The sequence below is a fragment of the Trichoderma aggressivum genome (genome assembly GCF_033847375.1).
Source record: "Trichoderma aggressivum f. europaeum strain CBS 100526 chromosome Unknown scaffold_027, whole genome shotgun sequence".
Taxonomy (NCBI): domain Eukaryota; kingdom Fungi; phylum Ascomycota; class Sordariomycetes; order Hypocreales; family Hypocreaceae; genus Trichoderma; species Trichoderma aggressivum.
The window spans coordinates 146597-166279 of NW_026946393.1; the positions used below are offsets into that span (position 1 = coordinate 146597).

General features: G+C 50.1%; 6 protein-coding genes across 6 annotated transcripts; 4 read left to right on the forward strand and 2 right to left on the reverse strand.

Moving 5' to 3' along the window:
- Positions 1-797: 797 nt before the first annotated feature.
- Positions 798-2540, reverse strand: Triagg1_6686 (uncharacterized protein; the record flags this gene model as incomplete). The annotated part of the gene is made up of 1 exon (XM_062901337.1): positions 798-2540. The coding sequence occupies one exon, from the start codon at positions 2538-2540 to the stop codon at positions 798-800; it is 1743 nt and encodes a 580-aa protein (XP_062754302.1).
- A 774-nt stretch (positions 2541-3314) lies between these two features.
- Triagg1_6687 (uncharacterized protein) lies at positions 3315-3785 on the forward strand (the record flags this gene model as incomplete). Its single annotated transcript, XM_062901338.1, has 1 exon — positions 3315-3785. The coding sequence occupies one exon, from the start codon at positions 3315-3317 to the stop codon at positions 3783-3785; it is 471 nt and encodes a 156-aa protein (XP_062754303.1).
- Positions 3786-4544: 759 nt separating this feature from the next.
- On the forward strand, positions 4545-5814 carry Triagg1_6688 (uncharacterized protein; the record flags this gene model as incomplete). The annotated part of the gene is made up of 5 exons (XM_062901340.1): positions 4545-4811; positions 4868-5048; positions 5103-5275; positions 5346-5448; positions 5516-5814. The coding sequence occupies 5 exons, from the start codon at positions 4545-4547 to the stop codon at positions 5812-5814; spliced, it is 1023 nt and encodes a 340-aa protein (XP_062754304.1).
- Positions 5815-6273: 459 nt separating this feature from the next.
- Triagg1_6689 (uncharacterized protein) lies at positions 6274-12914 on the reverse strand (the record flags this gene model as incomplete). Its single annotated transcript, XM_062901341.1, has 8 exons — positions 6274-7215; positions 7330-8921; positions 8976-9147; positions 9217-9516; positions 9582-10087; positions 10405-10444; positions 10597-12524; positions 12611-12914. 8 exons carry the CDS (start codon positions 12912-12914, stop codon positions 6274-6276), a joined length of 5784 nt encoding a protein of 1927 aa, XP_062754305.1.
- Positions 12915-13724: 810 nt separating this feature from the next.
- Triagg1_6690 (uncharacterized protein) lies at positions 13725-14920 on the forward strand (the record flags this gene model as incomplete). Its single annotated transcript, XM_062901342.1, has 2 exons — positions 13725-13830; positions 13902-14920. 2 exons carry the CDS (start codon positions 13725-13727, stop codon positions 14918-14920), a joined length of 1125 nt encoding a protein of 374 aa, XP_062754306.1.
- Positions 14921-17111: 2191 nt separating this feature from the next.
- On the forward strand, positions 17112-19642 carry Triagg1_6691 (uncharacterized protein; the record flags this gene model as incomplete). Its single annotated transcript, XM_062901343.1, has 2 exons — positions 17112-17637; positions 17709-19642. The coding sequence occupies 2 exons, from the start codon at positions 17112-17114 to the stop codon at positions 19640-19642; spliced, it is 2460 nt and encodes an 819-aa protein (XP_062754307.1).
- Positions 19643-19683: the final 41 nt, after the last annotated feature.

A 19683-nucleotide genomic window follows, 5' to 3' on the forward strand; every position in this document is an offset into this window, starting at 1 on the left:
TGGTATCCCCTACACCTGGTAAGTAATGTAGTAGACTTGTGGCCTTAGTATACAGGGCGCCCCCAGAAACCACCAATACGAGTTGTTAACTCTTTGACTCATAAGATCCATCAATAACCGCAGCTCCTCCCAGCCCCCGTGCAAGTGGAGAGCCATCAAATTGCACTAATTGGTATGCGCCAAGCGCAGGCGAGTCTTGCTCGAGAGTCGTTGATCTAAATTACCTGACAATCGATCAATTCTATTCCATGAATCCCTCAGTCAACCAAGATTGCTCAGGATTTGCGGTTGGCACATACTACTGTGTAACGACGGAGCCTGGTGGCGTCCCCCTGGGGTATTTTGATGACGATGACATAGAAGAAACTTTTACAACGACATTGACAGACGGAATCGTTACGCCACCACCAGTGCAGACAGGCATGCCATCCACGTGCAGCGAGTTTTATAAAGTTCAGACGGTGGGATAGCTGTTACGGCATTGTGCCAGAATACAGTCTCCCACCAGACAGGCACCTCTCACACCTGGAATCCTGTGGTCAAAACGGATCAAGTACTCGGGGCTCCAAGCCAACGTGTACCTCTGCGTCAATATCTAAACGTTTACGCCAATAAAATGTGACCTCTAGTTCAATTAAAGACGCATCTACCAGTTAATAAAAAAATCTAGAGTCAAATGAGCTTCAACCCATAGTAATGGCACGTAGATTGTTGTAAGTAAAGGTTCAAGGTCAAAGCTAAACCAAAACTACTCTTCAGGATATATTGCCAACGTTGTATAAGACTTTACTGTATGTCTAGCCGGATGTGCGAGCGTTTTGCCAAGGTAAAAGTTCCCAAGGCCCCTCAAAGTCCTCAAGAAATGCATCACGAGTAACCCCCACACCACGAGGAGGCATTTCACCACCGTTAGATTCTCCTGCAAACGGATTATCACCACATCCATATAGAAACTCGTCGACTTCTTTATCAACTTGGACAGTGTGACCGTTTCTATAATAACCTTTGCGAGGTACGGTTATCTTGACTCTGGGGCGAATATTCCGTTCTCGCCAACCTAGGGCGTCACGCATATCTTGTACTAGATCAACATAATTCTCCTCATAGTGATAATGGGCCAGAGCGCCGAGCTCAAGTGATTGTAGGGTCTGCGGAAGTTGGCCTAAAAATGAGAGCAAATCAGAGTTGTTCTTAATATGCCAATTCCACAATTTGAAATGTCGAAGCTTTGGCCAACAGTTAATTGGGATAATGTCCTCCAACGAGGGCGGTACTTCTTCATCCACCTCATCTAATTCCATATCAGTTTCCAGGGTGAATTGCTCCAAATTCACAGCTTTAGAAAGAGCTTCCTTCATGAGACCACTCCGAAACGCTGGCCAGTCATAGTAATGCTGTCCCTCAAGGTTGATGGAGAGATGGAAATGTCGCAGGCCGGGAAGCTCGAGGATCGACGCTATATCTGCGTACGCTTCGCAAGGCTGCTCAAATAGGCGACCGCTGATCCCAGTTTGAAGTTGATTGGAATCAATGAGAAACTCGGACACTTGGTGGTGGTGTTGTTCCTGTGCTAGAGCATGAGCGACGAGCAGAAAACCACGCCAATTGGCTCTAATCTGCCCTGCCCAAGCTTCGTTCTCTTCATTAACCCATGGAGCAGCATCTAAAGCAGGCTCTATTTCATCACGAGCCGGCCAACCGCGGGGAAGAGGGTAGTTGAAGCCAAATGGAAAGGCTCGAATCATTGGTGTCTTATACAGAGGGCTAAACAACATCCCGTGGGCGGCAGGCGTGACGGTGATAGTTCGTAATGAAGTGAATTGTCGGAGGCCATATATAAAAGCTTCTTTATCAGAACCGCTTGCGATAACTTCATCTTGTTGACGGACCAGATCCTGATAGTATGCCCACGATGCTTGGTATGACATCTCACTCTCTGCCTGTTCTGTCCTTGCGGGACTGTCCCATTGGCCTTTGGTATGACTTTTGTGGGCGCTGATCTCTCGTAGGTTCTCTTTCCGCGCGCTTTGAAACCACTCTTCATCTGCTTCCTGAGCTGTTGACTGAAATTCTGCCTCCCACGGCGTGAGAGGGTCCGGAGGAGGGCCTGTGATCAACATTTCGGGCCGCCGTATCGCTTGAGCCTCAAAAGCAGATCGCGGGAGCCGGGCATCGTCGTAGACAATTTCAGTAACGCCGTGGCGATATTCCTCATGGTCGGCAATTGCGCGGAAAACTTTGACGTTAAGCGGGTTCGCGGAAAGGAAGACGCGATTGATGCGCAAGGCCAATGCACTCGCAAGAAGCTTGCAAGAGAGACGGAGATTCTTGATGTCGCTGTTTTCAAGCCGGCCCACGATGTTACCCAAAAGCTCACGGGGAAGTCCTGTCAGCAGGGGAGGCGATTCAGAGGATGGCTGGAGGTCTGGCTTGGGCTGCTGGGAATTGGTAGAATGAATCGGCTGAGCAGTTTCTAGCACTGTGCCGCGTGTGCCATGTGAATTAGCCCTCGAGCTCTGTATTGGCGAATCTTCATCCATGGCTGTTGACTCTGCGCGTTCTCAATTCTCAGCTCATCCCACGGAAGGACTCTGTTTGAATAGGAAGAGAGTGTTGGAAGACCTTGGAAATGAGACGTGGCGGCAACGCCCCAGCGCCACTCAACAGCAGGACGCGGTGAATGCTGTTGGTTACCACGATTTTGTGTAACAACACCGTGCACGGGTCGGATGTGTATTAGAGAGGTGTGCATACTGCATACCCAGCAGGGTAAATGCCTTGATAGAGCACGTTGCTTTGATATTTACATACTCACGATTGATTTCAGTCGCAGCCCCTCTTGCAGCCAATTTCTACATCTAATTTGCTGGCTTGTGTTTTGATCCTTAAGCAAACACTTGTTTACTCTCTGCTACTCCCCTCTGGTACTTGCTACAGTAACAACTTCTTTTGCATTATTTGGGCTATTCGGAAACCCCGCTCTGTGTGAAGGGAGAAGCACAAAGTCCGACAGCAACCCGTGCCATTCACCACCATTCGCAGGATCTCAGCAAGTTGCTACCCTTGATATTCGGTAAGGAATCTGTAGCCTACCCAGCAAGCCAACACTTGAAGCTTACATAACCTGGAATAGATATCGAACGCTACTCCTGATCGTAGCTATCTCTCGGCATATGGCACAACCTTTTCGACCTTGTTAGGCGGCCCAGGACCATTCTAATGCTGCCAATGCAACACTCGGAATCGCTGGTTCGGACACTCTAGACACAAGACGATTAAGTGACCGTGTCGCAACTTCGACAACACATTGCAGCATGGAAGTTTATGACCAAGCCGAGACATTCTCTGAGAAGGATGGAGATCTGGAATTTTCCCACACCAAAGCCATCCTCCGACAAGGCGACCAGTTTTTCTACTGTTTATCTCAGCGTCGCCTTTCTCTTGGCTCCACGGTTGATTTCCTACCTTCGGACCTCCACGAAATCCCCCTGGATATAATCTGGCACAAGGTTGACCTCGAGTTAACCGAAGCGCCCAGGCCTTTGCCTCTCGATTGTTACATGAAACAGCCAAGGTTGATCGAATATGGTGATACAGAGGCATCACTCAACCCTGGCGCTCAACTTCTGCATGAGGCAACCATATGGGAGGTTTTGAGCAAGTCTCCTCATCCAAATATCGCTCGGTTCCTTGGCTGTAACTATCTGATAGGACAGCCATCTTGGCAATCTATTTACCTCACTATAGTAAATCACATCCCTGCTGTGTGGAATCCGAAATCCTAAGCGAACTTATTAGCGAAGCCATCCTATCTTGATTTGTCACCACTTGCGTGTATGCCATTTATAAATACAATGTCAGATGAATATAAGACTGTATAATTCTTGAGCGAGTGTGGAGCTTCACTTTTGCTCGGATTTTAGTCTGATATACAAAGAGTAGCGGAAATAAGGTATGGACGGTACACCATTTGCCAAATCAAGGAGGTCCCACATAATATAATACCACTACGTTCTTAAACCTTGCTGATTTGTAACGGTGAACACACTACTAGTATATGGATGTATTTGCCGTTTCCTTGGGAGGAATTAGTACATCATCACGCTTACCGGTATGATGTGATTCGTGGGAATAGAAACTCAAGAAATATGTTTCTGAGGATATTTTCCCGATATACTATAGACGATACTTACATATGCATTGATAATCAATGTTAGAGTGTCAACAAAACTGGAGTAGCTGGTTCAACAAATGGTTGTGCTCCAACATTGGGTTCAAAAGCCTGAATCAATCTTTCGCCCAATCTGATAGTAGCAGCTAATCAAGTGCTCCAGTCGGAGTGGAAGCCTTAGATGACGGAATTAACTTGTGTCCGGATATCAAGATTATTAGGGCAAATTAGCCCAGGCGTCTTGATATAATATAACTTCCTTACCCTTTCGTAATGACTTGCTGGTGGCAGTGAAGCTTTACCATCATACCAACAATTAGATTATTGAAGAGTTCAAAAGCAATCGAAAGGTCCAAGCACAATCTCTGACAATATGGGTCCTTCCGAGTACGCTATCCCCCCCGGAGGTTGGGTGCTAGTCACCGGAGCCAATGGGTATATTGCATCACATATTGTCGACATATTGTTACAGTTGGGATACAATGTTCGCGGAACTGTTAGGCAAGAGAAGCCATGGCTAGATCGCTTTTTCGAAGACAAATACGGCAAGGGCAGATATGAGAGCATCGTCGTGCCAGCAATGGAAGAAGAGGACGCCTTTGCCTCTGCTGCCAAAGGGATGAACGGAATCATCCATGTGGTAAGAAATGGGCAGATACGTCAATCTCTATACCATGGTCACTAATCTACGCCTAGGCCACGGACCTTTCGCTCACCAGTGATCCTCATAAAGTCATACCGGCTGTCCGAGCTGGCCTGATTAATGCCCTCAAGGCGGCTTCGAGCCAAGAGTCAGTGAAGCGCTTCGTTCTGACGTCGTCTTCTACTGCGGCAATCATTCCTGAGCCGAACAAAAAGGGCGTCGTAGTCGACGAGAGTAAGTATAAATGGCATACACCAGCCACGCACACATATCCTAACAGTCTCTTAGATACGTGGAACGATGATACTGTCGCTCTCGCATGGAGCGGCAAGGCACCAGAGTCTGCACAAGGCTATACAACGTACGCAGCTTCGAAGACTGAAGCGGAGCGGGCCGCATGGAAGTGGGTGGAAGAGAACAAGCCCGGGTTTGTTCTTAACACTATATTGCCAAACTGCAATGTAGGCATGATTCTTGGCTCTCTCGCGGGCTATTTCCCCCTTTCCAATGGACTGGCTAATGAATTTCAAGTTTGGCCGAATTCTGATACCAGAGCATATGCACGGTTCTACCATGGGCTTCGTTCGTAACTTTTTCAAGGGGAACTACTCTGCCCTTGGATTGCTGCCACCACGTAAGTGAACAAGAGATTCTAGTTACGGCGACAAGAGTTCGATTGCTAAGCATGATGCATTACCTAGAATATTTCGTCGATGTCAGAGATACCGCTCGTCTACACGTGGCAGCCCTTCTTGACCCCAATGTCAAAGCAGAACGCATATTCGCCTTTGCAACAGAGTACAATTGGACGGATGTGCTTCACATTTTGCGCAAACTACGCCCAAACCAGGAGTTTCCTGACGATCCCGAAAATGAAGGCCGTGACTATTCAAAAGTTGTTCCTATAGCCAGAGCCCAGAAGTTGCTTAAAGACTTTTTTGGCCAGGAAAGCTGGATATCTATCGAGGATAGTCTGGCAGATGGGATTGAGGACCTCTAGCGGCTGATTGCAGTATGGCCTGTCTCTCTGTTGGGCTTTGAAGAGAGATAAAAACGCACAAGACATTTCTTTTCGTGAGGCCTGTGAAATAGATGAAGGCTAAAATGGTACATGTAATTTGATACAGTTGTTACGTAGGATCGCATCTCTGTGACGTTATAGTCAATAACAGATGACTTCGTACGTACATAGTCACTACGTTGAAATATCTAGTGCCCTGCACCGTGATTTGATAAGCTGCACTATCTCAGAACCGAGCACTTACACCCATGGTTCAATCGCTCTAGAATCACGCATTTCGATATATGATTGATGAAAAGCACGAATAATTTCCACTGACAACATTGCTTGAACGCGACCCTCCAAACGAAACGGCCAACCAGAGACCTATGCATTCGTCTCATTTATAGCATACATGTACCTTACAACACCAGCGGCCACAGTACTCGATACAGCACCCTATCCTCGTGGTAAACCCATCGAGCGCTGAGTCTGACCCATCTGCATTCGCTGTTTAGACTGGTCACTTGCCAATCTCAACCCTACACTATCATCGAATGATAGAGTCTCAGGGTTTGATAACCCTGGGAGATGTATACCGGGAGTAGCAGTAACATGAGACCTACCAGCAATCACCGCTCCGTGTTTCTTTCGAATGTAATGCTTAATCCAGTCTGGGATATTATCTTCATCCGCAATCTCTCCACCGCCACCGACACCGACACCGTCACCGTCACCGCCACCACCATCATACTGCTTCTCGTCCCCTTCGTAGTCTTTCTGATAGCGTTCGCTGTAGCTTCTCGATTGCCAATATCCAAGCAGGAATTCATCCCCTTCAAGTCCTGCTTCACTCAAGTTGAGAAGGTCAAAATGCATGAGGGCTTCAAGGAGCTGTTTTTCCATTTGCATTTTCTTCCGAATGTCTCGAATATGTGCTGTAGCGTTCTTGTCCTTTGTTTGCTCCGGGTTTGCAAGAACTATTTTATATTCCTTATACTCATTGATAGCCTGAGACCATTCGTCGGTGAGTTCGGTGAACAAATGATTCATCTGTTCAACTCTGAATGCCAGAAGCTCGTAATTTCTGGCTTCACTGGTCCACTCCTCTTGATCGAGAAATTCTTTCAAGGTATGAAGCTTCGGATTCTGGGCGAATTGACGTCTTAGATTTTCAATCCTTTGATTGGTCTCTTCAGAGGTAGATGCGACACGCCATTTCCCAGAAAACCATTTTTCGAACTCCTCGAATTGTCTGCCAAGTTCCCAAATTGGGTTGAACTCAGGGACTTGAAGGTCATCTGCTGATCCATTTATCTGTTTAGCTCCGCTTCGCGTCGTATGCTCCTCTCTCCAGCTGCCGTGTACTTTGATCCATACGTTGAAAAGCTTTGTGCCGGGCTGAAGGAATTCATCATATTTAAACATGAGCATATCTCGAACCGATCGGTAATGACGAACCCACTGTACCGCTGCATATGGAAAGAAAGCTCGCGAGGGATCTCTCCTACATACCTCAAGATACTGCGCAATTTGCTCTTCATTCCACACCTGAAGTTCATCATCATCATCTTCTTCTTCTTCTTCACGAGCAAATATCTTGATGTAATTTACACAGAGGTTGAGAAGAGTATGAATTGCTTCCTCTTGTTTTATGGGATACCATATTCTTCTTGAGTCATTAGCAGGTATTCTCTCTTCCCCTGAAACGCCATGAGTCAAAGCAAGCGTGGGGTGCGGCTCATAACGCAGTTCGAAAGATGCTTTGGTCAAAAAGGTCCGTGCCGTTTGATGAACGAAATATAGCTTGCCGCATCGAATCCGAACGAAATGACCACAAAGTTGGCGTATATGGTTATCAAAGGGCTTGTGAAGCTGATCCTCAAGCATTTTAAGCGATTGCTGACCGGTAGCGTCGGCATTCTCTGCCCAACCTTTTGGATAGTTGGTGCCCTTCCTAGCAGTTCTGTTGTTGCTCCTTTCCATAACGGCTGTAAATCCGCCAGTAATGGTTGCTTCGACATCATAATTCTCCTGAACCTCTATTGCTGCACACATTTCGTCAACAGTCAAGGGCCGGGCTGAGGCTAGAATAATGGATAAAAGTTTCCTTGTCTTTGAAGGAAATGCCCTGGATGGACCCTCCAAGAGTTGCTGATAAATATTGTCCAAATTAGTGGTGTTTAAAATCTTTTCCAGCTGTACAACGGAAATGCCGTTTAATGTTGAATCTTCGACTACTTTAATGACTAGTGATATCCAGAGAAACGTGAAATCAGCTCCAGCAACGAGCCTTTCTTGTAGATGCTTTAATACATTCTCCGGGAGAGCAGATGCTAACATGAGTTCATTAATCTTCGAGTGTGCGAACCGAAGGATGTCTGCTGTAAGTGCCTGGTTTTCGTCTTCTCCGGAAAGTCTGAGTTTGTTGCTGAGATGACCATTCACTGAGTCCTTTTCCGGGAATAGGCCCAAAGCATGCTGTATTAAACTGCTTGGACGACTGAGCAGCACAACCTTGAGATTGCAGTTCCGAATAGTACCTTTAGCGGCGGTTTGTGGCTCAAAAAGAGCCGACAGTGCCCTCATGAATTGGCGAAGCGATTGTGCTTCGCATTCCTCCACCCCGTCCAGGACCCAGAGAACATCTTTTGCGTAATCATCATTGATACTATCGACAAAAATCTGCCATAAAGTTGAGAACCTGATATGACTCAAGTTGCCTTCCAATTTGTTCAAGGCGTGTCTAATGAGACCATGTTGTGAACGATATAGTTGATGAAGGAGACCAGATACTGCAGCAGTCGCATTGTCCTGACCAGCGATACCATCCATAAAAAAGAAGTAACCAAAACTTTGAGATGCATTTACACCTCGTTTACTTTTAAAATAGTTGACAAGAAACTTTGCGGTAACGGACTTCCCACAGCCTGCGTTTGAAGTAATCCAGAGTAAGGATGAGTGCGGCCACGATTGCCACTGTTGCCACTTGTGATGTGAGAGAATCCATTCACAGGTTCCGCTAACCGGATTATCCACTTGGTCAAGATGATGCTCATATTCCGAGTTCAACCGGCCAATACAGCTCACCTCCTTAACGCCGAGTGCTGAAAACACAATCAGAACCCTAGGACCTCTGCTGATATACATTCAAGACTCACTAGGAGTGGCTGTCTCGTCCGATGTGTTGATGATATCGAGTATTGCATCGATGGCTGTCTGGTATCTATGGTCGGTTGCCGAGGCAAACTTGCAGATACTCGAATGGTTTGCCGTTGATGCGATATCGAGTTCGTTCCCCCAACCTAGCCTGGCCGAATCCTTATCAACGACCTTTGTTATTTGATAGTCAGCGTCTGCTATGGTTATAAAATGGTTTCGAATATCGGAACCAGTACTTACGCGACAGTTGAGGAAAGGCATAAATTCCGTTTCATAGAAACTCCGAATTTTAATATTCCATCCCCGATATGCAAAAGAATTAGATATACGGTTTAGCATCTCCGAGTTAACTTTGAGATCCTTGGGTAAGTTTGGGTTAGCTGCCAAGCCAAAAGCAGCAGCTTGAACGATGCGAGTTCCAATAAGGTCCCAGAAAGCCAGGCTCGAGCCCTTGTGCGGAGTTGCGAAGAATATCACTCCTTGGACACTTTCCATGAGGGACGAGTAAAATTGATTCTGTTCATGGGCTCTAACTATCGCCTAATAGTGGTCAGCACATTTATTTTCCCATCAGGTAGCATAGGTGAATATACTTGTTTGAATACTAAACCACCGAGGCTATGACAGATGAATACGATGGGTCTGCGCTTCTCTGCATCACTCCTCCTATGAGCCTTTACTTCTGCAAGGAGCTCCGAGGCATAGTCCTGGACATCTGAGTTGGACCGACTGAAATATGTGGCCGAGTTATAGCCAAAACTGAAGACTCGCGCATTTGGAACGTCTTTTGGGAGGCAGGACGCGTTACTTAACCAGTTAACGTTCGTTGTCTTGTCGGTCCAGGTTCCCTCGCGATCGCCATTCAGTCCATGAATAGCGACAATGTCCACGGCGTTTCTCTTATCGACTGGTTGGCTGACGAGTACCTTTAGGCCATGACGGGATTCGCAAACAACTTGTGGAGGTAATGCTGAAAGTTTACTTGCACTGTCTCGCGAATTATTTGAGGACCGAATTGGCTGGTATGAAATGGCTCCGGTACCATCGCCGTCTTGGACCACGGCATTCAAAGTAGAATCGCCATTGGTGTCTAGAGCAATCGACCGGTTGGCTGTTTGTTCAGATTTTCTAGATAGCAGCCTTTTCGCATGGCGGAACATCATCAGAAACAACGGGACGAATGTGATTAATGATTGTTTGTGTATTCAGTTGAAGATGGGTATGTACGGCAGCATCCCGACCAACTCTGCAAAGGCGTGAAAATGATTGACAGCCAAGGACAAAACCCCGCTCCGCCTCCTCCAGTTGCACCGTTGATATTGGCTGCCTGGCTTGTACACCTCTTTTGCATCGATCCTTTCCAACTCTCACAGCGAATAGTAGGGGAGCTCTAAACGCCGAGGCATATTTGTCAGCTGATTGCAGTACAGCCTGTGTCTGTGTGGAGGATGAAATTCGGATTGATATTCTAATCGAGCAGAGTTACGCAGCATTGTGTTTCGATTTGACCTTGGTCCTCCATGTATCTTGTAAGGGCTATGTGAATGAAATACACTCCTGCCTTCAGCAGAGCGAACTGTCTGTCTGTTCCGAAGCCGTCACGCTCAAATCGTTGCTCACTATCCTCGCAGCATCGGCGCAGTACTGCTCCCCGCCTTCTTTTATAGCCAACTTGGCCGACTCTTCAACCGCAATCCCCCTCTTGGCGACTTCGTTCTCAATCAGCTGCGTGTGCTCCAGGGCCTTGCGGGCGCGGTCCTTTAGAGATTGGAGGACCCCTGCCTGCTTATCAGAGGCCAGCGCAGCAATCTCCTTGGCTGATTTATCCGAATAACTAGCCAAGGTCTCCTGCAGCTCGGACATGGGGTCGTTGCTCGCCGTGCCCTTGGACAGGCGGTAGCACAAGTCAACACCCTCATTGATATATCGCTGGTGCACAAGCGTGTACATCTCTGAGATGTCCTGCAAAACGCTAAAATAGCCCTTGATCTGTAGAGTCGAGGTATATATTGTCTGCTTGGTGATATCATCCGCGTTGATGGCGCCGTCTCTCAGAGCACGACGGCCGACTTTGGTCATCGTGCGTGTGAAGGTCTCAGCCCGCGGCAGCACGATGTGATCGATGACGTTGGCTAGCATGATAAAGAACTGCTCCAGCTTGCGGATCTGGACAGCCAGGTCGACCAGGACCGAGATGCAATCGCGTAACACGTCTTTGATCTTTTCAAGATTCTGCCCCTCGTCACGGAGCTTCTTGAGCTTGGCCTGGATCCTGACCATGGCCTTTGCAGTTTGCTCCTGTTTGGCGCGGGCGGCATCATATGTCGACTGCGCGCTTTCGAGTGCCGCTTGAGCTATCTGCACCGACTGCAATGCCGTGCTAAGCTGCGCCTTTTGCACCGACGAGTCAGGCCAGCTCTGGATGTTTACGTTGCCAAACGGCCTCGGGACGCTACTGGAGGACCTGGCGTTGGCTGAGGCCGCAAGATGAAGCACGTTGGTCTGGGCCTTCTTGACTCTTTCTTTCCAGCCCCGGACGACCTGATCGCTGGGGTTGGCCACCGCGTTGATCTTGTTCTGCTGGCTCAGGTGGATCTGGATCTCAGTGCCAACCTCTATGAGAATTCCATACGCTTCCATCAGCTTGTTGTTTGCCTTTGTGCCGGTCACATCTGTGCTTTGCCTCAGGCCTCGCAAGGTGCCCAAGAGATAGGCCAGCCCCTGGGGTTCGTTGGCGCCCGCTGCTTGGGTTCGGTAGGCCAGACAGTCTCCGGCTTGGTTCCCGTCTTCTCGAAGAGTTCCGTTGACCCCTGGGGACCTCTTGAACTTTTCCCAGTCGATTGGACCGCTGTCACTACCGATGAAGCTGTAGAAGTGGTTGACCAGATCCCTGATTTCGGCGGCGCTGGCGTAGGACGGATCGTCATACGGCGGCGGCGGCATCTCCTGAGGAATGTCGACCTGCGCTGGTATATGGGTGACTTTGTGTTCTGTACACCCAGCAAAGATGGCAGGGAGAGCGCCAGCCATGAGTGTTGGTATCGTCTGGGTATAGCATACGACGGCCCCCTGGATGACCGTCGCCCATGGGCCAGGCACCTCACGGACGGCTCTGTCGAGTCGGCCTTCCGACTTTGCCAGTTCGCGAGCCGCCTTTTCGACCTGCGTCTTGGTGTTGTCGGATGCGTCATCAGCGAACTTCTCTTCGATCTCGGCCATGCGCTGCTCTGTTGCGACGTCGTAGGCGCGGATGCTCGTGCTGCCCACCTGGTTTTCCGTGCACATGTTCAACTCGCCAACCATCTTACCCCATTTGCTAAAGGCCTCACGCATCTCAGTCGCCAACTCGGCACACCTGTGTGCGTCTCTGGACAAATCTTGCAAGGCATCGTTAAAGTCTTCGAGGGCGTCTGCGTTGGCAGTACACGGCCCCAAGCGCTTGAATACTATATCGATTCTCTCATCACAGATGCGCCGGCTTATCATGTGCAAGGCGTCCATGTTTTTGCCGGCAATGGTGAAAGCCTGTCTTCCGCCATTGTTGCACACTGCATGGGCACCATGATATTAGCATCAGTAGGTATGTTTCTTCTCCTCCCTCCTCAAGTGTATGGTTCTTTAGATAGGCACGCACCGTCGACAAGACACGCTCTAAGCGTCGGCTTCCTTAGATTTGTCAAATACTTGAAGCCCCCATCTGGCACTACTTCAGCCAGAGAGATCATTTCAGCCGTTGGGTTCGCGGCGGCCAACCAACAAGAGCCCATGAAGTACAGGGCAGTCGGGGCAGCGCTTAACAATTCACCCCAGTCGAACTGGAACAGCGTGGCAGCCTTGAGCTCATCAATAAACTTGTTCGATAACTTGCCCCCATACTCCTCAGTGAGGACCCTTTTCTCCGCGGCTGCGATGCTTTGAATAGCGTCTGCTGCCGCCATTGTGGGTGTTGGAGCTTTCTGGCTGAGACGCTGCTGTCGAACAGGGTTTTGGAGGATTTGGAGAAGTTCACAGCAGTACAGTTGATATTGTGCGGTGCTAGGTATTGGATTTACGGCTTGCCTTCAAGACCTGTGGGTATATATAGAGGCGCCATCAACGCTGAGAAGCGCTCGTCTGTCAATACCACATCAGTCTCTAAGCCTACATGGTAACTCCTCAGCCCCCTCGTCTAGTAAACAATGATAAGGCTAGGTACCTATTGGGCCGCATAGGTATGCCTGTGTGTGTTTTCATTTAATATCTGGGTATCAAGAGTTGGGCCAGACCGCATCGGTGTGCATAATGCAGGCTTTTTTTCTTCTTGCTTTATGCACAGATGCCCAAGCCATCTTTGTAACAGGATTTTTGTTGTTATAGGTAGTCGTCAAGGGCAGTACCAGCTATAAGCTGCTGGCAGTGGCGGATCTTTGGTTCTATTGGCTCAATTGGCACCCTTTCCAAATGTTGTTACATTCCGGTGATAATATACATCAAGTATAGCAATACCTAGTAGGTTAGTAAAGTCACTGTATGTATACTACCCAAGGACTAGGTAGCAAAAGTATTACCGCCCAAATACTAGGTAGCAATACCCTAAAGAATTGAAAACCGATGCATCGAGCCCATATGTATTTCTGCCTAATGGTACGAAGACCTGGTGGTCTTTGATGGACGTTATAGAATGCTATAGTACTTGTAGTGCGCAAAAGTCATACTTCTACACTCATCGTGATCCATTCATCCTATAACAGTTGATCAGCATCAACAATATGGTCGGATTTGCCGTAGGCCTTGGCCCGCAGAAAATCAACAGGCTGCCCCTAGCTGGAGATCTTGACGCAGTCGATTTCAGCGAGAACCCCAGCGGTAGGACGGGTGAGTCAACCGGATGACAAAGTTATGTCTGTCTATAGTAACGCTTTGGCTGATGGTTACATATACTATAGTCGGGATACATTTCGGTCTCATATTCTTCAAGTGGCAGACTCAAAATCTCCAGAGAAGTCTGTGCGAAAGACTAGATGAATCCCAGCACCTCGAGAGCGACTGTGACGAGAAGTTACGCGATACGGGGCACAATGCCTATTCCGCCGTCGAAAATGTGGTCACAGAGCTTCTGACCATTGAGCGGGGAGCGGCCCGCATCGAGCGAGTCGACAAAGGCATGGTGATGAGGTTAGACCTGGTAGCAGAGAGGTTTAGCTCCCTATGTGACCTTGGCGGGCAAGTTGTGTGGAACATTGGTACGAAGGCGACTATGTGCATGGCCGACGGCGACAATGCCACGCGCTTCGTGTTCACACTTGAAAGTGAGATGGAAGCGCTGGAAATACAATGTGCAGGCGTCCGTGATGCCAAAATAGAGCAAGAGAAGAGCCTGTGTCTCTTTCGAGCACTCGAGGGCGAGAGGTGGCGCGAGGTTCACCACGCGCGTGAAGCAGCCTCGAGCTGGAGAAATAGGCTTCTCGGAGTCCCCAGCCGGAGCACCAGGGGACGGTTGAAGCGGGATGTCGAGGAGGCTGAGCAACGGCTGCAGAGGAATCTGTACCAGCAGAGAGTGGCGCGCGATAAGATCGAGGCTTTACAGCGGCTTGAGAGTTTCCATCAAGATACATGGGCGCGCATGGGAGAGCTCCGGAACAAGGCCCAGGTTGTTGCAGGAGGCTTCAAGCAAGAGTTCAAGCGCGTCACAGAAGTCAAAGAGGTCAAAGACAAGGTGTTTGAAAATTTGCTGAATCTTCGGAACAAGATTCAGGATGCAGAGTTTCGCAGGACGCGGGACAGCTCCCTACGCCTCGTGGTGGAACTGATTCGTACCGACAATGATAGCTGGTGTGGCCAAGGCTGCCTCGGGTTCTTTGAGGAGAGAATCACAGAAGCCATTTCTGTTAGAAGGCTGGGGATGGGGGAAGAGACACAGACGACGGCCAAGCTGATGTCGGTGGTGGATGCTTCTGAAGTTTAGGCACCACCTGATGGGAACCGTCATTATGGGTGGCAGTCTGTTGTGTGTAAGTTCGATACAAGATTGAATAATTGATACATCACATTTTGTATGGGATAGAGTTGCCGTTCAGACAGGAGCTTGCTGAATTCTCGTGCCGTTATCAATATCAAACACTGGCGAGAGGGACCTTCTTCCCTACAGGTATGTTGTCGGTTGCCCCAGCCCCTCGGCTACGTAGCGAATTCTTGGAAGCGTGACACTGGGGTCTCGCAATTTAAAATCTTGGAGTTCCCACAGTCGTTCTGATTGTAGCACGCACTTCAACAGAAGTCCCCTGTAGGTCCACGGGCGTACATGTAAGTATCCACCTCGTCACCGAAAATCTGTCTGCTGCTCCCTTCCGATGAAAGAGCAATATGTGAGCATCGGAAAGGCGATTGGATGGTGATATAGTGCAGCCCGCCAGCTTCGCCGCCTGACCAGCCCAACGGCTACCGCGTGGAACATGAGCGAAGGCGATTGGGACTCTTTGCCGCGTTTCCAACGATGAATGGGACAACCCATATGTTCATGACGTGGCAAGATTAGAGCCCTCGATGGCATATATGCCTACAGGGAGCGGATACCTAGAGGTTGCAGTGGTTCAACCAGCATTTGTTGCGGGTAGAATTGGGCGCTACGTGCCAACAAATTTGCATCAATATGCAGAGGAGTTAGCACGAGTGGGCATCACGGGGCTCTCATGCGTCTCAACCGGCCATGTTTAATGCACATGATGCTAGGGGAGCGTCATGTCCTTGTTCCAGATTGGAAACATCCTTGGTATACCTTTCCTAAAGATTCATGCCGTGCTCCGGATATCGCCTCGCATATGTGAGGCATACCAGCTCCCTTGTCCTGCTTCCCCCTCCCACCTATCAACGACCATACCCTGATCTGAGTGATTTGATCGCTCAGGTTGCCGCATTGAATCGTCTGATTAAAAAACTACAGGCAACTGGTTAGTTAGGCTCTGTGGAATATGGGTTATTAACGATGGCAATGGATGCCTGACGGTCAACAGTATAGACTTTGCTGACCTCTGAGGCAACCGACAATCTCCCCTGTCACCTCCCACGATTAGTCGTGGGCTTCACAGCCACAACATCTTCGAGCAGGGCACCCTGTGGTATTAAGATAGTCGTCAACGAGCAATTGATGTGCGAGCGCTTCGAAACTAGTACTATAGGCAGCTCCTGTGCACATGTGACATTGCAAATAAACATCACAGTGTAGTCTGAAAAGAGAATGTGTATCTGTATGCCAAATGTACAAGTTCTATTTCCTTAAAAACAGTGCAAAAAACAACAACATTATAAATACCTCACGAGTTCTCGAACATAGGACGCCCCAAGAAAAAATGTGGTGTTCGGGACCCAAATCCTCTCAACGATGTATGCTTCTATTTGATGATTGGATGCCACCACGGCCCGAAGGTGTAAGGTTCGTGCTAAGCTGCTATATATACCAAGGTATGAGTGATAAGCCAGCTCGCATTGCACGTGACATGAGCTGTCGGCTAACCTGCCGCAGAACTGCTGCTGATTTGCATCTCCCAATTCCCTCTTACATACAAGTAAATACGCATCTACTCTTGCTACTACTCTATAGGCCTATATCATTGAATGAAAGAGTTCAATTGTGTTGCATCCATCCTCCATCCCACTGGCGGCTAGCTCAAACCCAGGACAGATTCGTCATTAGCCTGAATCAGCGTACGGTAGCATTGGCCGTGTTAGACATCAAACTACGGGCATTCAAGCGCACCCAGACAGGTAGGTCCTAGCAAAAAGTACTCAATAACATACACACATCCCTGCCCTGTGCAAACAACAAGCGCCAGTGAGGGGCGCAAAAGCTTCCAGGGACCTGCAGCAGCGGGGAGCCCAGCGCTGATTGGCTGCCGCCCGGCCCCCAGCGGATTGTTCCAGGGCCTCCCACTGGATTGACAGTTGAGCCCAGTTGAGCAGCTGCTCGACTCAACACCATGACGTTGCCACCTCAACCGCAGCCGACCATCGCCATTTCACCTCGCTCTCCCGTCACCACTTCTCGGCCCAGCTGTGCGGTGCTCCTCAGGCAAGGCTAGACGCAGCGCACAGTTGGAAATGTCGGCTCGGCCTCGTCCTGGCCGCCGCCCTGCTCCCGCCTTGCGCTGAGGGCCGTCACCATGTCCGACAGCTTCAGCAACATCCGAGTCTTCGTCCACTGGCGCGACCAGACCGTCTTCGCGGGCGAGGCGGTCCAATGCACCGTCACCTTTCGAAACATTGCCCCCGAGGCAAACCAGCAGCAACAGCAGCAGCAGCAGCCTCACTCGCGCCCTCCGTCGCAGTCGCAGTCCGAGAGGCAGAGGCTTGCGTCGCCCATTCAGACCCGCGGCAAGGCGGCTGCGTCGGCCAGAGGCCATCGGCGTGCGGCTCTGTCGTTGAGCGTGCCGTCGCCCATCACAAGAAGCCGGCAGGGCTCGGTCCAATGGCCTCAGCCCGTCGTTTCCGGCGACCCCCGGGGCCATGCGCACAAACGATCCGTTTCCATCGTCTCCATCGGATCAACCACCAGCACCATCGACGAGCATTCACAGTCGCCGCGTTATGAAAACTCCCCACGAACGCCGCGTCATTCACATAACCGCGCCAGCAGCTTGCAGATTGCGTCTCGCGGGCCGCCCACGGTGCCCTCTACTCCCCAGTCAGGTATGGCAACTACTTCGGCAAGCTATGTTATGACTTAAAGAAAACCAATTGACTGACTGACTCTCCTCAAGGCTCATTCTCACAAAGAGGAACAGCTTCTCCGCTATTCACTGCTTCATATCCTCCCGATCGATTTGGTCGGATACCCAGCGGTGGTGCAAGGAGCCCTCAGTCGTCAACTCTCTCAGTGCAGCGCAGGTCCTCCAAAACCTTGGCCAGCCCCATGCCCGAATTCCGATTCCCCGCTGCACCCGCCCCAGATTCGGAACCGGTTGCGAGCCCGCGAAAAGCTTCGGGCAACAATAACCATCCAAGTCCAAGGACGGGGCCGGTCGACAGCCCCATCCCTCTACGCTCAAAGGAGCAGATCTCGCCTGCGCCCGACAGACCGATTCTCACCGCACGTATACTCTCTAGCACGAGCATGGGCGGAGGGACACCCCGGAGCAGTGGTGAATTTTATTCGATAAGCAATCACTCGTCCGAGACGTTGGCCTCGGAATATGTAGCGCAGCCTCTGACCAGAGGTCCCGGGAGGCCAGCGTATCCGCGCCGGGGTTCAGCCTTCTCCTTGCACCAGTCAAGGACCGAATCGCTCATGATGGGCTTTGCCCAAATCCAGGGCTCTTTTTCGCTAGATGGCTCCTTGATTAGCCTTGCACCGTTTGAACAGGTCAAAAAGAAGGCCGTTGTTGGCGGGCGAGGTGGTGGAGTGGTGGGACTGGAATCGGGTCGTCGAGAGAATGGCCTCTTGCGGGGCTTTGGCTGGGGAAGCATAAGCAATTCACTGGGCGATTTTCTCGGGGGCGGAGAGCTGAGCACCATCAAGGAAATGCGTGGTGTTGCAAACTCAAAGGCCGTTCCCCTACTGAGCACGCCGCAGTCGATCCTCTTTGTCGACCTACAGCTAGCTCCCGGCGAGAGCCGCTCATTTGAATACACATTCAAGCTCCCCAGAGGGCTGCCTCCTACACATAAAGGAAAGGCCATCAAGATTTCATACAGTCTGGTCATTGGCACCCAGAGACCAGGAGGCGCTAGAGAACAGAACGTTCGGACCGTCGAGGTACCGTTCCGTGTTTTGGGGAGCGTCAACAATTACGGCGAGATCCTCGGGCATGATCTCATGAACCCCTATATCTTGCTTCGTGACGAAGCCCTGGTGAAGATGGTTGGGAAGCAGCAGAAGAGCCATAGAGAACGCGAGGTCACCGGGGCAACAGCTGCCATGAGCGACTTTTTATCATACGTCGACGGCCTGACGAATCGACCTGGGGATAAAGCAGGCGGCTCGTTGCTGTCTCCGACGGCGACTCCAGATCTGCGGCGTCTGTCATCGTCGAGCTTTGACGATACGACCTCGGCTAAAGAGGCAATTCGTCTCGCCATTATGAAGAGCAACCTGACTGGACAAGGACAGCAGAGCGCCAATCGATTCGAAATTGCGCGGAATGGGCAGAGGGTCGGTGTGGTGATGCTGACCCGCCCAGCTTACCGATTAGGAGAGGTCGTAACCATGGTTATCGACTTTTCAGATGCCGATATACCATGCTACGCGGTGCATGCAACCTTGGAATCGTCAGAAAAAATAGATTCGACGCTGGCTCTGCGATCAGATTCGAGTATTCACAGAGTAACCCGCAAGGTGTACGTCGCCTCTTCTGAATCCACGCTCTTCACCCGACGGGTGGTTTTCACCCCTACGATACCCATCTCTGCTACGCCCGAATTTGTCACAAGCGGCATCAGTTTTGAGTGGAAGATTCGCGTCGAATTTGTCGTGCCTTCGCAGGGGCACGATGCCTTGAGGGGGCAGCAAACGCCATTCCCTCTGCTGGAGCAGATTTCGAGGGACGACAAGGGGGGGTTGGTTCTCGTAGCGGTTGAGAACTTGGCGTGCGAGAGCTTTGACGTGCCTGTGCCTCTGCGCGTATACGGAGCGGTCGGGACTGGGTTGGAGCGCTTGGAGAGAGATGAGGCGGCTGAAGAGGGGCTTGTGGTGTAAACAAGGGGTGTTTTGTTTGGAGAGGGAGTTGGAGTATCGAT